This window comes from Elgaria multicarinata, chromosome 1 (assembly GCF_023053635.1).
Source record: "Elgaria multicarinata webbii isolate HBS135686 ecotype San Diego chromosome 1, rElgMul1.1.pri, whole genome shotgun sequence".
Lineage (NCBI taxonomy): Eukaryota > Metazoa > Chordata > Lepidosauria > Squamata > Anguidae > Elgaria > Elgaria multicarinata.
In genome coordinates, this window is record NC_086171.1 from 95,763,686 (window position 1) to 95,786,501 (window position 22,816).

The window sequence follows — 22,816 nt, forward strand, 5'->3', positions numbered from 1 at the left end:
CAAAGTACCTGGGAATCTATCTACTGGCTCCAGATGTGAAGACAGACCAGGAGGTTTTTCTTGCTATTTCTGTTACTAGTCAGCCTGGCCTGCTGAAGAAGTTTTTGGGATGGGATTTCCATGCCACCATCTCCACTGGAGGCTAGAACATGGTGGTGCAGAGGCACAGATGTGAAAATGGACATGCTGAAAAGAGATATTGGAGGAGCTTTAAATCCAGTTCCACAGGTGGAGAAAGTTTGGGGAATCCCATTCTATGACCTGGTCCCATGTTCTTCCCTGAGAATAAAAGAGGCTGGACGCTTTAGGGGATGGAGGAACCATTTCAAAATATGATATTGTCAATGGATAACATCCCATATATTTAGTAGAGGCAATTTTTGCAGGATGGAAGGGTCCAGAAGGTCCAGTTCCCTTGCAGGCTGTAAACCACGGAGTCCAAACTGTAGCAGTCTGCAAACTGAAAGTAGGATCCCACAAGATGTGCCAAGACAGAAACAGCCTGAAGAAAATGGAAAGGCAAAGAAGTACCTCTGCTGTTGTTTAATCTTCCAAGACAAAACTTGAAACAGTAAAAACAGCATCTCTGATTGTACCAGTGATTGTTGCTGACAGAGGTGAACAACATTCATCAGGCAGAGTAGAGAAGAAGCTGGCTCTCAGCCATAGTTGTACTATCTTAAAGTAGATGGAAGATAGTGGCTTAATTTTAACACTCAAATCCACAAAAACATTGTATCCAAGTTGAAGCTTGTACTGGTGATTTGTTTTAATGCCTATGTAGATTAGACTAGTCTACACAATCTTAAAATAAAGATCTGCCCAATGTAAAATTGTGCTTAGCTCTTTGCTTGCTTGAAGGATGCTTCCAGATGGATGGTTCTTAATCAAAAGCCATTTTGCAGCAATTCCATCTTTTATTCCTTTACAGGTTTTCTGTGGTGAGGGAAAAGCTGGAAGGAGTGGTGGGAAACATGGGAGGATTACAAGCAGAAGACATCACTGAATGGATCCTTTGTAACGCAGGGTGATAAAAGCCTCATCTGCCTCCCCAAGTCTAGTTGTATTCACCAACAACCAGTCTCAATGGTTCTTTCAAAAGCTATTCAGAGCCAGTAGGTACCAAGAATGCAAAATGTCCCCTTAATAAGACTGATTTTATCAAGAGAGAAGCCCCCAGCCCTAATAGTTTTATTTGAGGTGATGGAAGTATTTGCCTTAACAAGTAACCTTGCTTTCCTCACACCTGATAATTTGGAAGAGTCACTGTTTAACTCAAAGGTTTGGATATACACTAGTAGATATTTGTCTCATAAAAGATATTACACTAGCTGGTTATTTCCAATCAACATATAAATTTCAGCCCTCCTCAGCTCTGCAGCTGTTGGCCATGCACAATTCTCTATTCCAGGTCTGGGCTGGATTCAAAGTGCTGGTATTAACATTCAAAGCCCTAAACAGTTTGGGGCCAGGTTATTTGAAGGAACGCCTCCTCCCATATGTACCTGCCCAGACCTTAATATCATCCACAGGGGCCGTTCTCTGTGAGCCCCTGCCAAAGGAATTGGCACCCCGGCTGTGGAATGAGCTCCCCAGAGAGGTCCGCCTAGCGCCTACACTGTACTCCTTTCGTCGCCAGCTGAAGACCTTTTTATTCTCTCAGTATTTTAACACTTCATTTTAACTTAAATTTAAATTTTACTGTTCTAATCTGTATTTTAATCTTTTATCAATTTCTTCTGCATGGTTTTATCCTGGTTGTGCTTTTTATACTGTATTTTGTATTTGTGTTTTTAGACTATTGGTTGTTTTATTATGGTTTTAATTTCTGTGAACCGCCCAGAGATCTTCGGCTATTGGGCTGTATAAAAATGTAATAAATAAATAAATAAATATTCTGGCTTTTTTCTGTTAGATGTTTGCTTCTTGCAGTGGTCAAGTTATATGAGAAAATGCAGGGGGGCAATTAGTGAAATCCACAAACCCTGCCCCAAGTTTAGCCAAACCATACCGCACTATAGCCTTCTAAAAGAGAAGCTAAGGGATACCGACACAAAAGTGTAAAGCATGGGGGCAATGTGTGGACTTCCGATGTTGTTAGACAGCAACTTCCACCATACGTTACCATTGGCTATGCTTGGTAGGGCTGATGGCAGTTGTAGTCCAACAACATTTGGAGGGCCACAAGTTGCCCAAGCCTGGTGTAAAGGGTCAGATCCTATCTAGCACACACACACACACACCAACTGCAATTTGGGTACTGGCCTCTTACCTTCTCCTCTTCCTCTTTGAGCTCTTTCCAATCATGCTTTCCTAGGCCCTCGATTCTTTTACCCTTTTCCTAGAATTGCCTGTCTGCCCTGCCCAAGATTGGAACAGTGCAGCCAATGGCAGTCAGAGACTCTTCTGACTGTCCAGTATTGCTGTCACACAGCTGAGCCAGTCAATCCCAAATGCTTCATCAGTACTATCAAATCCTGTCTGTTGCATTTTAAGAGTTACCTTTGATATCCATAACATTAGTAACTTTTGAACATGTTGGGCTCATTCTTGGACTTGCCCTTAGCAATCAGCTTTCCCCTGCACATTGTTGGGCTGTTCTCTCATACTCAAACAGTACTGAGACCATGGAATGCACACAAGATGAACAGTCCTAATAACCACCCCAACAGAACTTCACTGAAGCAATATGGTTCTTAATACACACACACACTCTGATATGAAACAGTAAAATAGCTTGAAATGATATCAATAGTCAAGTCTTTACAATTTTGGGTCAACCTGGCTGGTCAAGCAAAGAATAGTACTCATCAGCCCCTAGATTCCCTTCTTTCTGGGAAAGCCCGCCTCCTGACTTTCCTGGGGGAAGGACCAGCAGGGAGGGAGGCTGGTTGGGTACCCCTGCTTGAATGTGCTCTAAATCACCTGTAGGCAACAGCATCCAACCCTCCCTCATCTGCTTTCAGAGCAGGAAGGCCGGTGGGAGCACCTTGGCACCTTGGCCAAGAAACTGCCAGGTCAATCTTTACATACCTTGGCAGCTTCAAAGTTGGGGGAAGACTTACACTTGTCACGTTTGCCAGCGGGTGGCACCCCATTTGCAATCGTGAGCAGAATTGTTGAAATGTGTCAATAATGCCCAATATACATATGAACATATATTGTATTGTTTAGATTTGGGATAAAACTTGTATATGTTTTCAAAACTAAGGTACCATCAGAATTGTTTCCTAGCTTGCAATGCTGGCCTGGAGATTGGCTATGTTGGGGGAGTCTTCAATAGGGACAGCTTTTGGTTATTCACACATGCCTTTTAACACTGCTCTTCATGCACAATATTGCTGGCCATCTTTAAAGAGAACTAAGCACTGGGATTCTAACTAGATTTTCCATTTCTTACCTAGGATGTCAATAACACCTAACAGAACGTACTTTGAAAATTGGGGAAGTTAGCAGACACCAGTAGGCCTAAAAAATGGAGCCTGGACACTCAGTTTCTGTAAAAAAAATGCATCAAAAGAGTTCATCAACTTTAGGTTAAGAAGTTCCAATGTTGGTTGTGGGGGGAATGTTTCATACTAGAATTTGAAATGGACTGTTTCCCTTCCTTCACCTTTTATCCAATTATTTTTATTGAAAATTGTGGTAATTCATTTCAAATACATTGCTAAAATACTTTAGCAGAAAGATTTCTGAAGCATTATACTAATAAAAATGTTCCCTTTTTTTTAAAAAAAAAGAAATAAACTGTAGAAAAGAAGGAAATTCTCCTGCCAATCTCTTAAAGAATATTTTGTCATTTTTTGTTGTATAGGATATTTCCAAAAAGAGTTTCTGCTAGCCTTCCACAGCATTACAGCTCCTAAATTAGCCATTGATTTGCTGAGTTAATGGAGAACAGCCATTCATCCCAGCCAGGGCCAAGTAAAGGCACAACTCTTTGGAATTGGGCCAAACTATTTTTTATTTTTACTTAATTTTATTTATTACATTTTTATACAGCCCAATAGCCGAAACTAGGCAGGAAGACTCCAGGTTCTAGTGTTCAGTATTCCTGAAGTGTAAACAAAAAAAATCCATCAAGAAGTAGGGATGTTCCACATTGCCTCAAGAACGTCCCTGTTTTTAGGAATCCAGGAGATGAAATATAAATATGCCAAATGTCTTTCATTTTCTGTTGTTTTAAATGTGTGATTGTATTTTAAATCTTAGCACTGCTGCTAGGTTTTATTTTTGGGATTTTTTAATACTGTAGTTTTAAACGTCTATATTATATTTTATCAATTTGTATTTTATGATTTAAATTGTTGTGAAAGCCTTACACGGCTTGGAACCACAATACCTGACGGAACGCCTCTCCCAACGTGAATATACCCGGTCACTACGTTCAACATATAAGGTCCTCCTCCGGATGCCTACTCCGAGAGAGGCTCGGAGTGTGGCAACAAGGGATAGGGCCTTTTCGGTGGTGGCCCCCAGACTGTGGAATGATCTCCCTGATGAGGCTCGCCTGGCGCCAACGCTGCTATCCTTTCGGCGCCTGGTTAAGACTTTCCTCTTTGCCCAGGCATATGGCAGCACATCCTAATTACCCATGTTTAGTTTTTAATAGGTTTTTAATGCTTTATGTGTGTATGTTCTGTGTTTTAGAGTTTTAAATTTTGTATACTTGATTTTACCTCAATTTTAGAATTTCTGTAAACCGCCCAGAGAGCCCTGGCTATGGGAGCGGTATACAAGTTTAATAAATAAATAAATAAATAAATAAACTGCCCAATGAACTTCAGCTACTGGACAACATTGAAATGAAATAAATAAATAAATAATCATTAGAACAAAAGCCACATTGCCACGAGAGTGTAGAAGCACTTTGTCAAAAGCAAAGCTTTTGACTAAGTGCCCCATGATATTGATTAACAAACTAATTAAAAGTGGGCTAGATGGAACAACTGTAAGGTGGATCCACAGCTGGCTACAGAATCAGACACAAAGGGCTTATCAATGGTACCTTCTCATTGGTGGGGTATCGCAGGGCTCAGTCCTGGGCCCAGTGCTCCTCAACATTTTTATTAATGATTTGGATGAGGAGGTGCAGAGAATGCTTATGAAATTTGCAGATGACACAAAATTGGGTGGGATAGCTAATACCCTGGAAGACAGAAACAAACTTCAAAGTGATCTTGATAGGCTGCAGTCCTGGGCTGAAAACAACAGAATAAAATGTAATAGGGAAGAATGCTAAGTTCTACACCTAGGAAAAAGAAACCTAATGCACAATTACAAGATGGGGGATACTTGGCTTAGCAATACTACAAACGAGAAGGATCTTGGAATTGTTGTAGATTGTAAGCTGAATATGAGCCAAAAGTGTGATGTGGCTGCAAAAAAAGCAAATGCTATTTTGGGCTGCATTAATAAAAGTATAGCTTCCAAATCACGTGAGGTACTGGTTCCCCTGTATTCGGCACTGGATAGGCCTCATCTTGAGCATTGTGACTGGTTCTGGGCACCACACTTCAAGAAGGACGCAGACAAGCTGGAGGGGGTTCAGAAAAGGGCAATGAGGATGATTAGGGGTCTGGAAACAAAGCCTTATGAAGAGAGACTGAAAGAACTGGGCATGTTTAGCCTGGAGAAAAGAAGCTTGAGGCGAGACATGATAGCACTCTTCAAATATTTGAAAAGTTGTCACACAGAGGAGGGCCAGGATCGCTTCTCAATCATCCCAGAGTGAAGGAAACAGAATAATGGGCTCAAGTTTCAGGAAGCCAGATTATGGCTGGACATCAGGAAAAACTTCCTGACTGTTAGAGCAATATGACAATGGAATCAGTTACCTATGGAGGTTGTGGGCTCTCCCACACTAGAGGCATTCAAGAGGCAGCTGGACAACCATCTATCAGGGATGCTTTAAGGTGGATTCCTGCATTGAGCAGGTGGTTGGGCTCAATGGCCTTATAGTCCCCTTCCAACTCTACTATTCTGATTCTATGATTATTATCAGGCGTTCAAGGCAGTCCAGTAGTTTGTGAGAATTTCCAAAGGAAAATCCATTAAAAAACTAAGACTAGCCTGTTTAGTTTATATAAACATACCAAAATTCATTCAATATAGCTCTTTCAACCTTGCTACAACAGAGATGTCACACAAAGCCTCTACATAGTAGATTTCATTCCATTAATTCTTGTATGGCAGAGTTCTAAAGGGTTATCATGCATTTTTAGTACTGTTTGTCCAACGTATGTCCTTGCAGACCATAACTTAACAATAATACCTAGCATTTATATAGCAGTTTTTGAGAGTACAAAAGACTTTACACATATCATTTTAGTAATCTTCCAAGGCAACTGTCTTCAATAAACATACATGCCTGCTCACTGATACTCAGAAGTTCTTGTGGTTTGCTAGTGAGATCAAGAGCTGAATGGGACATTAGTGTTATAGAATCTGAGATAAGCAGGATCATAAAGACTCCTTGAGAATGCATGGCAGAATGATCACAACAGCCCATGGCAACAACAGGAGCATGTTGTGCAGCAAATTTTAAAGCCGAGTAGTTCAGTAGAAAGATATTGCATTAATAAGGATGTGCAGCTTTAGCTTTCTGCCATAGCAGCAAAGAAGCAATGCCAAAGCTTACAGTCAAATGACAAGGGTTTTTCTCTTTAGAAGACTGACTTTCTGCAGCATCAACAGAAAGCTTCCTTTGTCAAGATAAGAACCATAATAAACAATAATGTCAGAGCATCATATATCTAATGATAAATGGGGGAAAGACAAACTCTTCATGGCAAAATCTATCATTCTCTTTGGGAGTACCAATCTCTGCTCACTTAATGGGCTCAAGTTAAAGGAAGCCAGGTTCCAGCTGGACATCAGGAAAAACTTCCTGACTGTTAGAGCAGTACGACAATGGAATCAGTTGCCTGGTGAGGTTGTGGCATCTCCCACACTAGAGGCATTCAAGAGGCAGCTGGATAACCATCTGTCAGGGATGCTTTAGGGTGGATTCCTGCATTGAGCAGGGGGTTGGACTTGATGGCCTTGTAGGCCCCTTCCAACTCTGCTATTCTATGATTCTAAGAATGACAATCATCACTGCTACTGCTACTGGCATCTACTGGTAGAATTCTTCTGGGAATACACAAGGATGCCATACATGCTGTGTTATTATGGATTCTGCAGCTAGCAGTTCCTGAAAATGGCATGACATCATGAACTTCTGTCTACTATACATCTTTCATCTACACATTAATGCAGCAGCTTCTATCCAAAGTGTTTTGCCCAGTGTATTATTCTGCAATTGAGGTAAATAGCAGTACTCTACAGTTTTCTAGAGCACCATCTTAGCTGATAAGACTTTTTAAGCTCCATTTCTACTGTTAAGACCAAACAATAAAGCTCCTCCAGGTTTCCTATAACAGTGTTCATTGAGAGTCAACAACAGCATAGAAAAAGGAGCTGAAAGCACATCTCTGGAAATCTCATGGGCTAAAATCCAAAGGTGCTCTCTCCTTTCCTATTAAGGCATCATCATCACAATAAGTATAGATGCTCCCAATATGTGTCTCTAACAAATGCTAAAGATGATGCAAGAGAATGGAAGTTCTCATTGTCTTCTCATTTTTGATATCTAAGTTTATGCATTCCTCCTTCAGTATGGGCGAATCTATAAATATTTTTCTTAGTTACATTCAAGATGGGAAAAGGAGAATTTTCAGGAAACTGTCCCTCCAAGTCAGGGATGGTAAAATGGTAGCCAGAGGTGGCATCTAGTTTTGCAAGATTTTGTCCAGCTCTTACCGTTCATCTAATAGTGTAGCAGTTTTGCTGCATGCATGTTCTTTCTCCCTCTGAATGCCCCTTTCCCCCATCCATGAGCGAAAATATTACCACCAGGGAGGGGTTGGAGATATGCTGAGTTTCTAATGTTCCCCATTGTCCATATTCAATGACAGTCTGAATCCTCCTGTTTTTTAGTGCTGACAATGAGCAACATTGTGCCAAGGCTGTTTTTTATTTTTTCCTGCAATCACACTCCTATGCTAGCTATATCAACTGTTTCCCCATTAGCTGTTATGTGCAGACAATTTTGGGGGCTATAGATTAATTCTGCTTGTACAGAAAACAGAGTTTGTGTAGCGTGTAGAAACAATAGTGTTCCTTTAATACTATGGTGGTTCACCAGTTGATTGACCTTGGATTTCACCCATAGCATAGGGAACTATGGCAAAACTCCTACACTTACAACTACTTGAAACACACTTGAAACACATGCAAAATGGTTTAACTCCATTAGTCCGAATAAGTTATCCTCTAAAAGAGGAAGAGTGAGATCATCGGTAGTTCAAATTGTGCTTTAGTTCAGCACCAAGGATAGTTCCTAGTGGACAGAGCTGCTCTTTCTACAAGAGTTTAGCTAAACAGACAGCATTATTGTTCCCCCTTCGGAATCATTTTTTTCATTCCAATGAGCAGGGTGATCATTTTGATTATCAATCAAAAATGCATAGGTATTATGTTGTGGAAATATGCCATCCCTCTCTGTCATATCCCACCAGAGAGTAGGCCACATACTGGAGGTCCATGAATATCTGGTAAGAATGGCCTCCAGAACTACATGTAGTTGGCTAGGAAGCAGCATTAGCCACAGGCACTGGAAATCATATTCTTGATCATAAGAAAGCCTCTTTTCCCATGAGAATACTCTTGAAGTGTGGAACAACATAAGCTCTTCTTCCCAAGTATTCTAGTGTGGCACAGCACTGGCCATTGCCAGGTAACACTGTTTTGAAGAAGCCCTCTTCCCACTTACATTTGCAAAAGGCAGGTGAACATGAGAGCTCTTCTTTGGCTCAGATATCTACACCAGTGGTGGCAAAAGCCCTCATTGTACAAATATGTCCTCTATTTGGGTGGTATCACTACCAAAGGCAGGCCTCTCTTGGGCCTCCACATGAGGACCTGGGCATCATTGGCATTGGGTTTCACTAGTGCATTTGGTGGGATGGGTTCCATTCTGCTCAGAATTTTGGGCTGGTCTTGCTGAGTCCTCCCCACCAGCCGGGCTCGCTTGCCCAAGAGCTGCATGGGATCAACTTCAATATCTACTCGCATCCTCCATTTTATAGTCTGCAAGATAATTTTTTCCTTGGTGGTCATATTCATAGCTACTAGCCATGTAGTAAAGCTTTGATCCCGTTTGATCCTGGTTAGTAGTGGCACATTACTGTCACTCACGGGGACGGCCCATGTCACGCTAGGATAGAAATTGTCATTCATACTGACTGAGAACCTGGAGACTTTATTGGTGGGGCCAATCAAAGTCACTGTTTCTGTAGTGTTCCCATACCAGGGGTAGCTCACTCCATCAGAGTCACTGATGGCTTTTACACGTCCTTCCCTCAAGTCTGGAAGTTCCCAGCTTGACCTAGGTGGGGGTAAAGCAGAAAAAACAGATTTAAGAAAGCTGCAGTAACAGTTGCTAAGCAATTCCTGTAAATCCTCACTTTTCAAAAGTGGATCACAACAGAAGCATCACATGCCATTCTTAATCTTGATTTTTTAAGAGGAGAAAAGACAGAGGAGAAAAAGAGGGGTAAAAGAAATTATATGTAGTAACAAAGTACATACAGGGGAAAGAAATAGAGGTCCTTATCTTTTGGGATGGGTCTAGAAGTTACTAGGCCTGGAAAGTTTGAAGTCTACCAGTGCAAAGGGCAAAAGGAATCGAAGCAAACACTCAAGTAACAAATACTCTGCTAAACAAATCTATTTGGGCAGCTTGTGTTAATTACTACACAACGTTCTCCCACAGCCAGCAATTGGCCTACTTGCCAGCAATTGGCAACACTACCACCTAAGCAGAAAGAGCTGGTGATGCCTGCATTTTCAAGAACACAAGTACATAAAATTTGCCCTCAGGGAAGGGTTTGGGGCCATTTTTTCTACTTAAACCAGTTCACAACACCCTCTCCTAGGCTAATGTCAGCAAGGAATCTAACCCTAGGGACACTTGGGGAGAGGGAGCAGGTTAAGCACTCTCCCCAGTGATGCCCTGAGTGCACCTGCTAACCCTTTCCCATGCAAGTTAGCTGCCAATCACTCCGTTGGCCTGAATCCCACTGAAAGTGATCCCAGAGGGTTGTGCAATGCAATGCAGGTTCTGACCTCCTTCCCATCAGGTGCCCTAGAAACAATAATCTCTGTAGGCTCTGGAGATAGGGACTGTTCTTTTCACTCTACTGAAAAGATCACATACAGGGTCTGTGCTCAGAGAACTGAGAAGAAACCCTGGTCTCTAGCAACATCATACTATGTGAACAAACTTCCTCCAGTTTGAAAGTCATTTTTCTTGGTTGAATAGTCACTGATCTATGTTGCTTCTTCAAAATGTAGGCATTCTCCAGTAACCTGAATAGCTCCATAGAGCTGGAGGAGACCTTGTAAACCATCTAGCCCAATCCCTTGCTTGATGCAGGAAATCCAGAGCTTTCACTCCATTCATCCATTAACAAAGAGTCTTGCAGCACCTTAAATATTAAAATGTGTATTGTGACAGGAGCTTTCATAGGCAAGAGCCTAGCCTGCCAGATGCTTTCATTAGCATGAAGCCCTAAAAGGCTCTACTATCCTCTGAATTTGTGGGCAATACCTGTTCAGAACTGAGAAAACCTTACTGAAATCCTGCCTAGTTTGATGCCAGGCATCCAGATTCGAAGCAGAGAAACATGTGGTATGATTCTTTACTCTGAAAGGTTAGCATCTTGTCTCATGACTGTTCATCCCAAGGCACAGCTGCTTCCAGTCAGGTCCATCTGGGTTAAATCTTCTTCTACTGAAGTGACAAAATGTTTGTCAACACTCTGAAATCAGTGAAAAAATAATCCAGTCTTCCATTTGAATGCCAGGAACTGGGTCAGGCATTTGCTCCACATGACAGAAGCCCCAGGTATGAGCCAGAGATTCACAAGTAACACACAGTTGCACTTAGGTTGTGTACTGAATAGCAGTTCCTTATCACTACAAAGCTCTATGTCATAGAGCCGGAACCAATGGCCCCCCCACTAAATATGTTTCAACCAAAACCCACAAAGAATCCTGTTTCCAGAAAAGATATCCCAGAGGAGCTACACCTGGTTCATATAAAGATCACCTGTCAAATGCTTGCAAATGAATTAAATATACCAACATTGTCTACACGTAAGAACATAAGAGCAGTCATGCTAGATCAGACCAAAGACTGTGGTCAACCAGATAGTTATGGGAAATCCACCCTCTTGCTTGCTCTCCAGCTGGCTTGCAAAGGCAATCAAAGGAGCCAATGCTTCAGATGCCAGCCAAATCCCTTTCTTCATGCTGAGAAAGGCAGAGAGCTCTGTGCCCCTCAGCATGGAAAAAAGCAAAATATGCAGGGCAAAAGCAGGGGAGGGTACCTGTCCCAGACATCTTCTGGCCCATTAGCTTGGTCGGGGCAGGGTGGGGGATTCAGCCCTCAGATAAAAACTAGTCCAACACTGCTGATCTAGGTAAAGTATAATAGCTACAACTTAGGTTAAAATCTAGGTTTGGTCCTGCTGTTTTTACAGCTTCAGAGTCTCCTTCTCTACTGGAAGCACTTAGTGAGGTCAATCAAACATATTGACCCATGATCCGTGCTTATAAACACTTATTAATGAGGAATAAATATGATGCACAGGGTCTTAAGCAGGAATGGAATAGGGAACTGGGTTGTCCTATTTTGCCTAATCAATGGGTTGCCAGTTCACCGTTTGTATCTGAAACATCTATGGTTCCCTTATTCAGCAAAAAACCTTATTTTTTTTGGATGCCACAACATATCTTTAATTAACCTCAACTGAGCCTATACTGATCTTCAACTGAAAGTTTAACATACAGTTTTTGTTTATAATCTGGACACAGAAAAAGCAAAGGAAGCTGTATTAATCCATAAGAAAAATCCATCTCTCTCATTTGAGCCATATCTCCCAAGGACCACAAAACTGCATCTTTAATCTCCACTTGTGGTAATATAAAAGCTGCCATGATTCTGCTTCCTACCTAATGGGGATCATGTGACCTGGTTCACATGTCATGCTAAGTCATGCTAGGTTGTTATCATGGATGGTGCAGGTTGGCTTAATGTGACATCTGAACCTAGAGCGGGGTTTTCGTTGTAGGCTGGTTTTTGCAAACAAGCCATCCTGCGACCCCATGGCTTGTAGTGGGATTGGTTAGGGTGGCTTGCTGTGATGTCCAAACCCTGCAAGTTCAGACATAAAAAAAAGATGCTTGCTAGCAAGGGTAGAGCTACTTGAGAAAGCAATTGATAAGGACATTGACAAGACAGGAATATTGTTTAAAAATCAATTTTTATTGTAAGTTTCAACAAAGCAAAACAAAAACAAAAAATTAAAAGAGAAAAAAATCACTAGTAAAACTATATGGTTAGTTATACAGGTCTGTTTTATTATTACAGCATTCTAGAGGGAAAAAGATTATAGATAAACTTCAATAAAAGCAGGCCAAATATGTCTTTTCGCAAGTGGCACCTATATTGCAGTCTTTCAAACTGATATTGGTATGGTGGCCAAATACAGGTCAGACTGTGTTGCAGTCTTGTACAAGCCCACCCCCACCACCCATTGTGAATATTTTCCTGTGTTAAGAAGGGCTCTGAAAATCATTTCCTTTTTACATTCTGATGTGGGGCAGCAGGGAGGCTTTTGCTCAGGAAGCATGGGAGGATGAAGTTGGCAAGGGCAGTGACAAGAGATGGCTCTGGCTATATTAGGCTTAACAACAGTACTGTGCACTTGCACAGGACCCCTAATATAACAATTAAAAAAAAAGTTTGCAAATGCATTTCTGTATTCATAAGGGCTCAAAAACATTCATTCCTCTGGCAATCTGATGTAGGAGGTTGGAGGAGTTTCCCTCATTACTTGGCAACCCCAGTAGACCAACATCAGAAAATGTGTTGATGTTGGGAATGTGGAAAAGAGGATTTCTGCTGCAAAGGCCCCTGGGATATGTGCCAGCAGCATCCTGGAGGACTGAGAGGAACTGAGGGAAAAACAAGCCCCGGTAAGCCACCGAGTGAGCAATCATCTATCAGGAGTAACAGACAAACCACCCACTCACCGTGAAATATTCTCAAGGTGGTTTAGTGTGACATGTGAACTCACTTTGTGTGTTTTCTTAAGATTGGAGGCAGATCCAAGTAACTGCTGGATTTTATATTTTTAAAATGTTGGATCAGACATTGGGTCTGTACAGACAACACACTAAGCAATGATGGTTAAGTGTTTTGAGCTAGCCATGATGGCTTAGCGGGTCATCTCCCACACTAGAAGCCTTCAAGAGGCAGCTGGACAAGCATCTGTCAGGGATGCTTTAGGGTAGATTCCTGCATTGAGCAGGGGGTTGGACTTGATGGCCTTGTAGGCCCCTTCCAACTCTGCTATTCTACGATTCTATGATTCTATGTGTAGGAGGATTTCCCTAACCATGGTGGCTACGTAACCATGGTTTAACCACCTTCACTAACCATGTGCTGCAAAATTGTTAGCGGCCCTAACCATGGCTTAGCATGTTGTCTATCAGGCCCCTGTGGTTAACCCCCCATGGTTAGAGCTACTAGAGGCCTGAATATTTTTGCATAAATAACAGTTATACTGCAAGTGAGCAAGGGTTGACGGATCTCCATCCCTGTACTGGACACCTGTGATACCTTTAGCAGGGAACAAAGACACATTTGACCCCATACCATTGTTATCAACACAGCAACCTTAGGCACAAACACCTGCAGCAACCGCATATAGCAAAAGATCGGAGAACCTCTTCCCACAGTTCTTCTAGCAGTTAAAGAAGAGCGGCTACTCCCACATCCCACAGCAATGCAAGAAGAAGCTGCAACCACTCAGGAAGGGTAGTTAGGTTGGTGGGTGGTCAGGGTGGAGGGTGCTTAATGCACATGTGGTGGGAGCACTCAGTGTGATAAGTGCTAACCACGATGCACTGTGGTTACCCTAACAACCTTTCCCCAGGTTAAGTCTGAACACGGCCATTGTCATAGCAATCCTAGGCGGGCATTGAGGCATGAAGAGGATAATCATAGAATAAAAAAATTGGGAGGGACTACAGAGACCACCTAGTCCAATCCTCTGCTCAATGCAGGCTCTGTACTGCAGGGTGCAGCTACAGCACTCTTGATAGATGGCATTCGAGCCAGCCTCTGCTTAAATACTTCCAGCAAAGGAGAACTTTCTACTTCTAATGTTTAGCTGAAATCTGCTTCCCTCCAATTTCCACCCATTGGTTATCGTCCTGCCCTCTGGAGCAACAGAGAACAAGTCTGCTCCATCTTCTGCCTTTCAGATATTTTAATACCAGTACCTTATCTCCATTTAATTTTCTCATATCTTTCAACATAGGACTTGGTTTTCAAACCCTTCACTATCCAGGATGCTCTTCTCTGGACCTGCTGCAACATAGAATCATAGAATAGCAGAGTTGGAAGGGGCCTACAAGGCCATTGAGTCCAACCCCCTGCTCAGTGCAGGAATCCACCCTAAAGCATTCCTGACAGATGGTTGTCCAGCTGCCTCTTGAATGCCTCTAGTGTGGGAGAGCCCACAACCTCCCTAGGTAACTGATTCCATTGTCATACTGCTTTAACAGTCAGGAAGTTTTTCCTGATGTCCAGCTGGAATCTGGTTTCCTTTAACTTGAGGCCGTTATTCTGTGTCCTGCACTCTGGGAGCATCAAGAAGAGATCCTGGCCCTCCTCTGTGTGACAACCTTTTAAGTATTTGAAGAGTGCTATCATGTCTCCCCTCAATCTTATCTTCTCCAGGCTAAACATGCCCAGTTCTTTCAGTCTCTCTTCATAGGGCTTTGTTTCCAGACCCCTGATCATCCTGGCTGCCCTCCTCTGAACACGCTCCAGCTTGTCTGCATCCTTCTTGAATTGTGGAGCCCAGAACTGGACGCAATACTCTAGATGAGGCCTAACCAGGGCCGAATAGAGAGGAACCAGTACCTAGCGTGATTTGGAAGCTATACTTCTATTAATGCAGCCCAAAATAGCATTTGCCTTTCTTGCAGCCATATCGCACTGTTGGCTCATATTCAGCTTGCAATCTACAACAATTCCAAGATCCTTCTCGTTTGTAGTATTGCTGAGCCAAGTATTCCCCATCTTGTAACTGTTCATTTGGTTTCTATTTCCTAAATGTAGAACTTGGCATTTATCCCTATTAAATTTCATCCTGTTGTTTTCAGCCCAGCACTGCAGCCTATCAAGATCACTTTGAAGTTTGTTTCTGTCTTCCAGGGTATTAGCTATCCCACCCAATTTTGTGTCATCTGCAAATTTGATCAGCGTTCCCTGCACCTCCTCATCCAAATCATTAATAAAAATGTTGAAGAGCACTGGGCCCAGGACTGAGCCCTGCGGTACACCACTCATTGCCTCTCCCCAGTTTGAGAAGGTTCCATTGATAAGTACTCTTTGAGTCCGATTCTGTAGCCAACTGTGAATCCACCTAATAGTTGTTCCATCTAGCCCACTTTTAGCTAGTTTGTTAATCAGAATGTCATGTGGTACTTTGTCAAAAGCTTTGCTGAAGTCAAGATATATGACGTCCACAGCATTCCCACAGTCCACAAAGGAGGTTACCTTATCAAAAAATGAGATCAAATTTGTTTGACAGGACTTGTTCCTGACAAATCCATGTTGGCTTCTAGTGATCAACTTCTGAATGTCCTTCTTAAAATGTGGCACCCAGAACTGGACATGGTACTCCAAATGCAGCCTAAAAGTAGCAGTCAAGTTACTCAATCAAGTCCAAAAGCCACAAGCCTACCCTTCCTTGCCACCAGCTGCCTCTTGAAGGCCTCTAGTGAGGGAGAGCCCACAACTTCAGTAGGTTCCATTGTCGTACTGCTCTAATAGTCAGCAAGTTTTTCCTGATGTCCAGCCGGAATCTGGCTTCCTGTAACTTGAGCCCATTATTCCGTGTCCTGCACTCTGGGATGATTGAGAAGAGATCCTGGCCCTCCTCTGTGTGACAACCTTTCAAGTATTTGAAGAGTGCTATCAGTTTTCTCTTCTCCCATCTAAACATGCCAAGTTCTTTCAGTCTCTCTTCATAGGGCTTTGTTTCCAGACCCCTGATCATCCTCGTTGCTCTCCTCTTTTCAGCTCCCCCTATTATAAGATCATGGGAACCTCAGCCTGATCAACTGAGGCCTGATCAACTGTTTGGTAAAAATCCTATTTTAAAACTTTTTTTGGTGGGGGGTGGACATACTGGGAATCAGCAGGAGCTGGATGTTACTCACCCGTGTTTAGAGTATGCCTTCACCTTATTGACAGGGCATGCACCCAACAGTAAGTGGGCAAGGCACACACAGCACATGGCTCTTTCAACTACAGTTTAAAGTGTGAATTTTATGTACCATTAGATTGTCTTACCACTCCAAGAAGGCTACTGGAAATCTCAGCTCTTCAGCAACACTTCCCAAGCTGCTTCTTACATGGAATAGACAATTCAAATCCAAAATTGCCTCAAAATTGCCAAGCTACACAAAGCCTTCAGGGAAGATGCCTTTATCCACATGTATTCTACAGCACATGAATTGAGCAGGCTGTTACAAATGATAGAAGGAGACAGGCTAACGATGACAGCACTGTAAAGGATATAAGTAATTCCCTGGATACAGAATCAACATCTATAGAACTATCTATAAGTTATTTTTCATCCTTCAACTAGTGTGCCACAAGGGGGAAAAAGCATTAGTGAACAAGCTAATGGACAAGTGTTGGACAGGGGACCTGTTATTCTGCAGATGACTAAAGCCTTAGCTAGACCTAAGGTTTATCCTGGGATCGTCCCGGGGTCGTCCCTGCCTGCTCCCGGGATATCCTGTGTGTCATTTACATGAACAGGGATGACCCCAGGATGATCCCGGGATAAACCTTAGGTCTAGCTAAGGCCTCAGTCACAGCAATTTTCAACACATATGCCATGGCTGCAGCAAGTACTCGAGAGGGACCCAAACTACTGGGACATCACACACTCCCACGTCCAACAAAAGTAACGTAGGCCTCAATCCAACACAGGCACACATAAGATAACTAATTTCAACTGTAGCCTTAGAAAGCTGAAATCGGGTTCCTGATGCTAGGAACATCAGTTTAGCTTGACTACAGTCATACAAGCAAAGAAAGATCAACACCTGAGAGAAAGCGGGGGATGTGGAGAAAATCCCAGAGAACTACTTCCCCAGGTGACTCAACTAAGCCCAGAAGAGATTGTTTCCTGCCTAGTGAAATGAGGGAAGCCTTGGGGAGTTACAATCTAGGAGGCAGGAACTATAGCCCTCTCTCTACCTTCAGAATTTGTGGTAGAGAGAAGGGAGTATCATATAGCCTGCAGATGAATAAGAGGAACTTTGTGGAGAAAATGGCTTCTATCTCTTCTGACTTAGATGTCATGTTGAGAGTAGGTCCCACGCAGAAGGTGATTGCTTGGATGAGCTTCAGTTAATTTTATTTATTAATTTATTTCATTTTTATACCGCCCAATAGCCAAAGCTCTCTGGGCGGTTCACAAAAATTAAAAGCATAATAAAACAACAGTCTAAAAACACAAATACAAAATACAATATATAACAGGCCAGATTAATAATTCTTGAAGATGTGGACAGAATCCCTGGATGGTTGGTTTATGCCAGCTAGCAGAGGCTGGTTGCTTGGTGAAGATGTAATAGATGCCTCTCTTTGGCCAAGGTCATTTAGCCCTATTGAAATGTGTGTGTTTTTTAAAACCCTTCAGATCCCCTGAACATAAGAAATTACTGGTCAGTCTCTAATATGGCCAGTCTTCTTGAGCAAGGTCATCATGCTCTGTGGAATTCTGGATGATACTGATTATCTTGATCCATATCAGCGTGGCTTCAGGACTAGTTTGTGGACTAAAACTGCCCTGGATACCCTGGTGAATGACCTTTGCATTGAGCAGGGGGTTGGACTTGATGGCCTTTTAGGCCCCTTCCAACTCTACTATTCTATGATAGACCACTCAGGTGTAACTCAACTGACTGTCCTGGACCCCTCAGTGTCTTTCAATACATATATCTACATATTTCTAGCTTTCACTGAGAATACATGATCCATGATCTATAACCAAATTCTACAATACAACTGCATTTGACAGAGTATACTTCACAACTTAAGGATTTATATCGGGCATTTCTGAAATTACAATACCCACCTAATGAAATGGAAAAAGCAGATCAATACGGCTAGACATGTATCCATAACTAGCCTACTATAGGGCAGACGTAGAAGAGAAAATGACATGACACCTCTTAGCTAAAATAAATGTATCATCAATAATCTACAGCTTATCCTAGATAATGTCACCACAGACAACTCCCTAATCTAAGACAGCTACTCACCAGCAACCCCTAGGCCACATAACAGACACACAAACATAGAGAACAGACACTGCAGCAAGCTTAAGTGCTAACTCTGTTCCAATATCTATTCAGGCAACATTATCCTCATGATACTATCACCTTCTCATCCTCCAACATGATATACGATATCACCTACTCTATTGTTGTCTACATAGGGCAAACTGCCCAGTCTCTACACAAAAGAATAAATGAATACAAATTTGATATAAAAAATAGCAACATCTGGAAGCCAGTGGGAGAACATTTCATTCTTGCACGATACTCTACTTGTTGCCATTCTTCAGTGAAGGAACTTCAAAGTGAAACTTCGATGTGAAATGCCTAAATTAGAACATATCAGGAAGTTTGACTGTATTCATTTAGCCCTAAATTGAGACAATTCTTTCCTCTGGTGTTAACTACCACATCAAAGCTAGGAGGGCTGCTATTGTGAATGGTCACTCACACTGCACATCTTGTATACATTTAAGCTTTAAATGGAATTAACATGAACTAACAGTACCTCTTGCATTTCACAGCCATTTTTCTTAGTTTTTTTTTTTTAGCAACAGAGTAACATAGCTATCCCTCTGGAAATTCTGATATCAAGGTTTCCTTCTGGGTTACCTGGTATGGATGAGTGCTAGATGTACTGCATTGCGGGCATTTCCCAACTATTGGGTAAATTTCAGAAAGTAGTGCTGAAGAATTACTGCTCCACTTCATGGGATTTATTCTGTATAGTGCTACAGGATCCTATCTTATCCCCTACACTTTACATATGCCTGGGTAAAGAACTGCCTTCTCCCATATAAACATGCCACCAACAGATATCATCTCATTCCTGTCTCCAGGTGCCCCTGTGTTCACTGGTAAGGCAGTGGTGGTCATGGAGGGGGCCTTTTCTGAGATGGTGCCCAATTATGAAGTTCCCTCCCTAGACATCCTTGAGTGATGCCTTCTTTGTGATATTTTAGGTGACAGATGAAGCCCCTGTTCTGGGGCGCTAATGATTTTTAGTGATATGAGGCTGCCTATAATTACCTCACTTTCTGCTTTTATCTGGATTTTAGTTGTTGGTCCCATTGTTTTATCTACTGTACTTATTTTTCTATTTTGTATAGCTGTTGTTCTTATTGTATTCATGTTCTATATGTAAGCCACCCTGAGGTCTTTGAGCAAAATACAAATGCCAGAAACAAACATGCAAGTGCTGGGAAAGACCATCTGGGGATGTCATAAATATGCTGATGATATTTGTCTCTATTTCTCCTTTTCCACAGAAACATGTAAGACACTGGATGCCTTAACAAGTTCATGAAGTCACTGATGGACAAAATTAATGTGAATAAGTTCAGTCCAGACAGAAGTGGTGATGGGGTGGGGGGCTGATTGACCTGGATATTGATGGGTTCCCTGTTTTGCATTTGATTGCACTCCCCCTGAAGGATCAGTGTAAACTTTGGGGGTGCTTCTGGAATTACAGATCACCAAACTACTGTGATATATGCCTTGGCATGCTCCATTCTCGTCTACAGTAACATCTGCATTTTCAGTACAAATACCTTTGTTGTATGTATATTGCAGCAAACACATTAACTATGGACATGCACCCACATGGAACCCTAGCTCAATCCGCATTCTCAGACATTTGTCAAAAGCGCATATTGCCCACATTTTGGGTGTTTGCAGCAGGAAACACTGGTGTAACATCATTGTACCCAATAACATGTTTGCCAGATGGATCTAGAGTTGGAAAATTTCTGGAAATTTTGTAGCCATGGGGAAAAACCTGAAATTTGGGGAAATATTGTAAAATAGACAATACTTATCTTTTTCAGCACTCTTTACAGATCACTTTGTTGCTTTAGGAAAACCTTTCCCAACCTAATGCCCTCCAAATGTTTTGGACTTCAGCTCCTATCAGCTCCAGGCAGCATAGCCAATGATCAGTAATGCTGGGCACTGTAGTCCAAAGCTGCATTACAAACATATGTTACATATAACTTGCTTTGCTCATAAAATTATCATTAACATTAAACACTTTTAAAAGCAAACCCAATACATTTGTAATTGTCTGAATATACTATACTTCTAAATTTAATATACGAAACACGATAATTTTATGAGCAAAGCACTTTATATGATCTTCAGAGGAGCTTCTGCTGGCCATTCCGAAACGGATGGAATGTCACCACAAAGAACCTTGGTAGCAGGTTGGTAGCCTTCTCTGTAGCAGCACCAACCTTCTGGAAAACCCTCCCTCGTGTGGTTCAGGTGGCAGAAAATGCAATAGCTTTTAGACGCCTCCTAAAAATGTACCCTTTCACACAGGCTTTCCCTGGACTGTAATTTATCTGATTTTATATTGCACTTTTACCTTTTAACTTCTAATTTATTGTATACTTATTGTATTTTTATGGTTTTTGTGCACTGCCCGGAGAGCCTCGGCTATTGGGCAGTATAGAAATGTAATAAATAAATATATAATACATTTTAAGTTCCTGTCTGACCAGAAGAAACTTCATCAAACAATCTCTGAAACATCTGAATCATCCTAGAAGCCAGAAGAAGCAGGAAGAACTGGAGGCAGAGGAAGACTGTTCCTGTTTATAAGAAAGTTTAGAGAAATTCCTAAATCTGCTTCTATTTGTGGGGTGGAGTTTAGGGAAATCTAATCTGAATTATTGGGATTTTATTTAGCTGGGTAAATAAACCTATTAGGAAGGGTATGCAATCATATTTAATTCAAGAATCTTTAAAGCAATCTCAACCTATTATTGGCATTTATTCAATTTTGTAAATAATGTTAATGAACATCTGATTTTTTGTTCATTTTGAAAGGTGTGGTGTCAAACCCATACCTTTCCACTTTTAGGGAAAGAGGGTTTTGGCCCCCAAGTTATTACAGATGCAAGGTGAATATGCAAGCTTGTAATTCTTGCTCTTGGGAGCACACTGTCCAAGAACTGTTATTTTGGACAAAGGAGAAATGGGGGGCACTATCACGATCACAGGCACCACTCACCTATCCAGCTAGTATCAATTAGCACCACTTCAGACCCACTTTTCTCATGTATTCATGTGGCTGCAGGTGCTGGAAGAGGGGAACATGTTGTTATTATTATTATTATTATTATTATTATTATTATTAATATAGCACCATCAATGTACATGGTGCTGTACAGAGTAAAACAATAAATAGCAAGACCCTGCTGCATAGGCTTACATTCTAATAAAATCATAATAAAATCATAATGTTCACATACATAAGCAAGAGAAGACCAAACCGTCTTCTCACAGATCTTCCCACATTTCTGTTTTTCATTGAAAGGAGCCATAGGAATCTCTGCTTTTTTATTTAAGTGGCAGCACTAGAGTATTTCGATGATTTAGCTCATGTATCTGCTGCTTGGCCCAAAAAAGCTAGAAGGATATGGGGGAATGGCTCTTAACCATTCTGTTTGCAGTGGATGAAAGTGGCACTCCAAGGAGCACCTCCCCTACCCACAGCACAAACAAGGGGTGCCGCCATCCACTGCTCACTGCATGAACAAGACGCAGCCTAGGCTAGAGCTGGGTGCTATGCGATGGCACTGCTCCTAGTTGTGCCTCTAACATCCATCGCACAAACGAGTGAAACGAGGCAGTGAATGGCTGTGGTGCACTCTGTTGCCCACCACACAAAAGAGCCGCAGCCTTTCCTTCTGGTACCTAGGAACATGAGGAAGCAGCCATTTTTGTTGGATGGGCACAGGCACTCAGGGCTATCTATTCAGAGGCTTCCTGTTGCCAGGGCACACACAGATGTCCCTTGCAGAGGAGCCATTTCTGTCCAGCTGAAGGGCAACTGCTATCACAAACACTGAGCCCTATACCACGGGGTCACACGCACGAAAACGCCTGGCTCTGTGGAGGTCAATCGGTTACTATAGAGACCGGATGGTTCCCTCTGCCTGGAGGCCAAATGACCCGCCATCCCTCATCGTTGGGGGCAGGTTCCGTTGCCAAGGCGTCGCCCTCCGTCCCCTCCCGTTGCTGCCCCCTCCCCCACTCACTTACATGCCCAGGTCGCTGTAGGTGTTGTAAAACTCCATGTGGTTGCAGGCCTGGATCCAGCCCACCACCCAGGTGTGACGGCGCGGGATGGGAGGCATGAGGACACGGGCGGCGGCGCGGAAGTAGGGCGTTCGGTAGCGCAACACGATGGGCGACGTCTCCTCGATAGCGGTGGCGCCGGGCTCAATAGAGGCCGACACGTCGTACACCACGATATTCTCCCTGCGCACCCGCGCCTTGCACGCCACGCTCTGCAGGCAGCCCATGGCCAGGCGGGGCCTGCCCCCAC

General features: G+C 42.5%; 1 protein-coding gene and 1 long non-coding RNA gene across 2 annotated transcripts in view; one reads left to right on the top strand and one right to left on the bottom strand.

Moving 5' to 3' along the window:
- LOC134403317 (uncharacterized) overlaps positions 1-22,816 on the top strand; it is a 387,709-nt gene that overhangs the window by 88,891 nt on the left and 276,002 nt on the right. The gene's annotated exons all lie outside the window — the stretch shown is intronic.
- Positions 8,703-22,802, bottom strand: FAM78B (family with sequence similarity 78 member B). The gene is made up of 2 exons (XM_063133331.1): positions 22,531-22,802; positions 8,703-9,430 (listed from the first exon to the last, which is right to left on the bottom strand). The coding sequence occupies exons 1-2, from the start codon at positions 22,791-22,793 to the stop codon at positions 8,908-8,910; spliced, it is 786 nt and encodes a 261-aa protein (XP_062989401.1). The 5' UTR covers positions 22,794-22,802; the 3' UTR covers positions 8,703-8,907.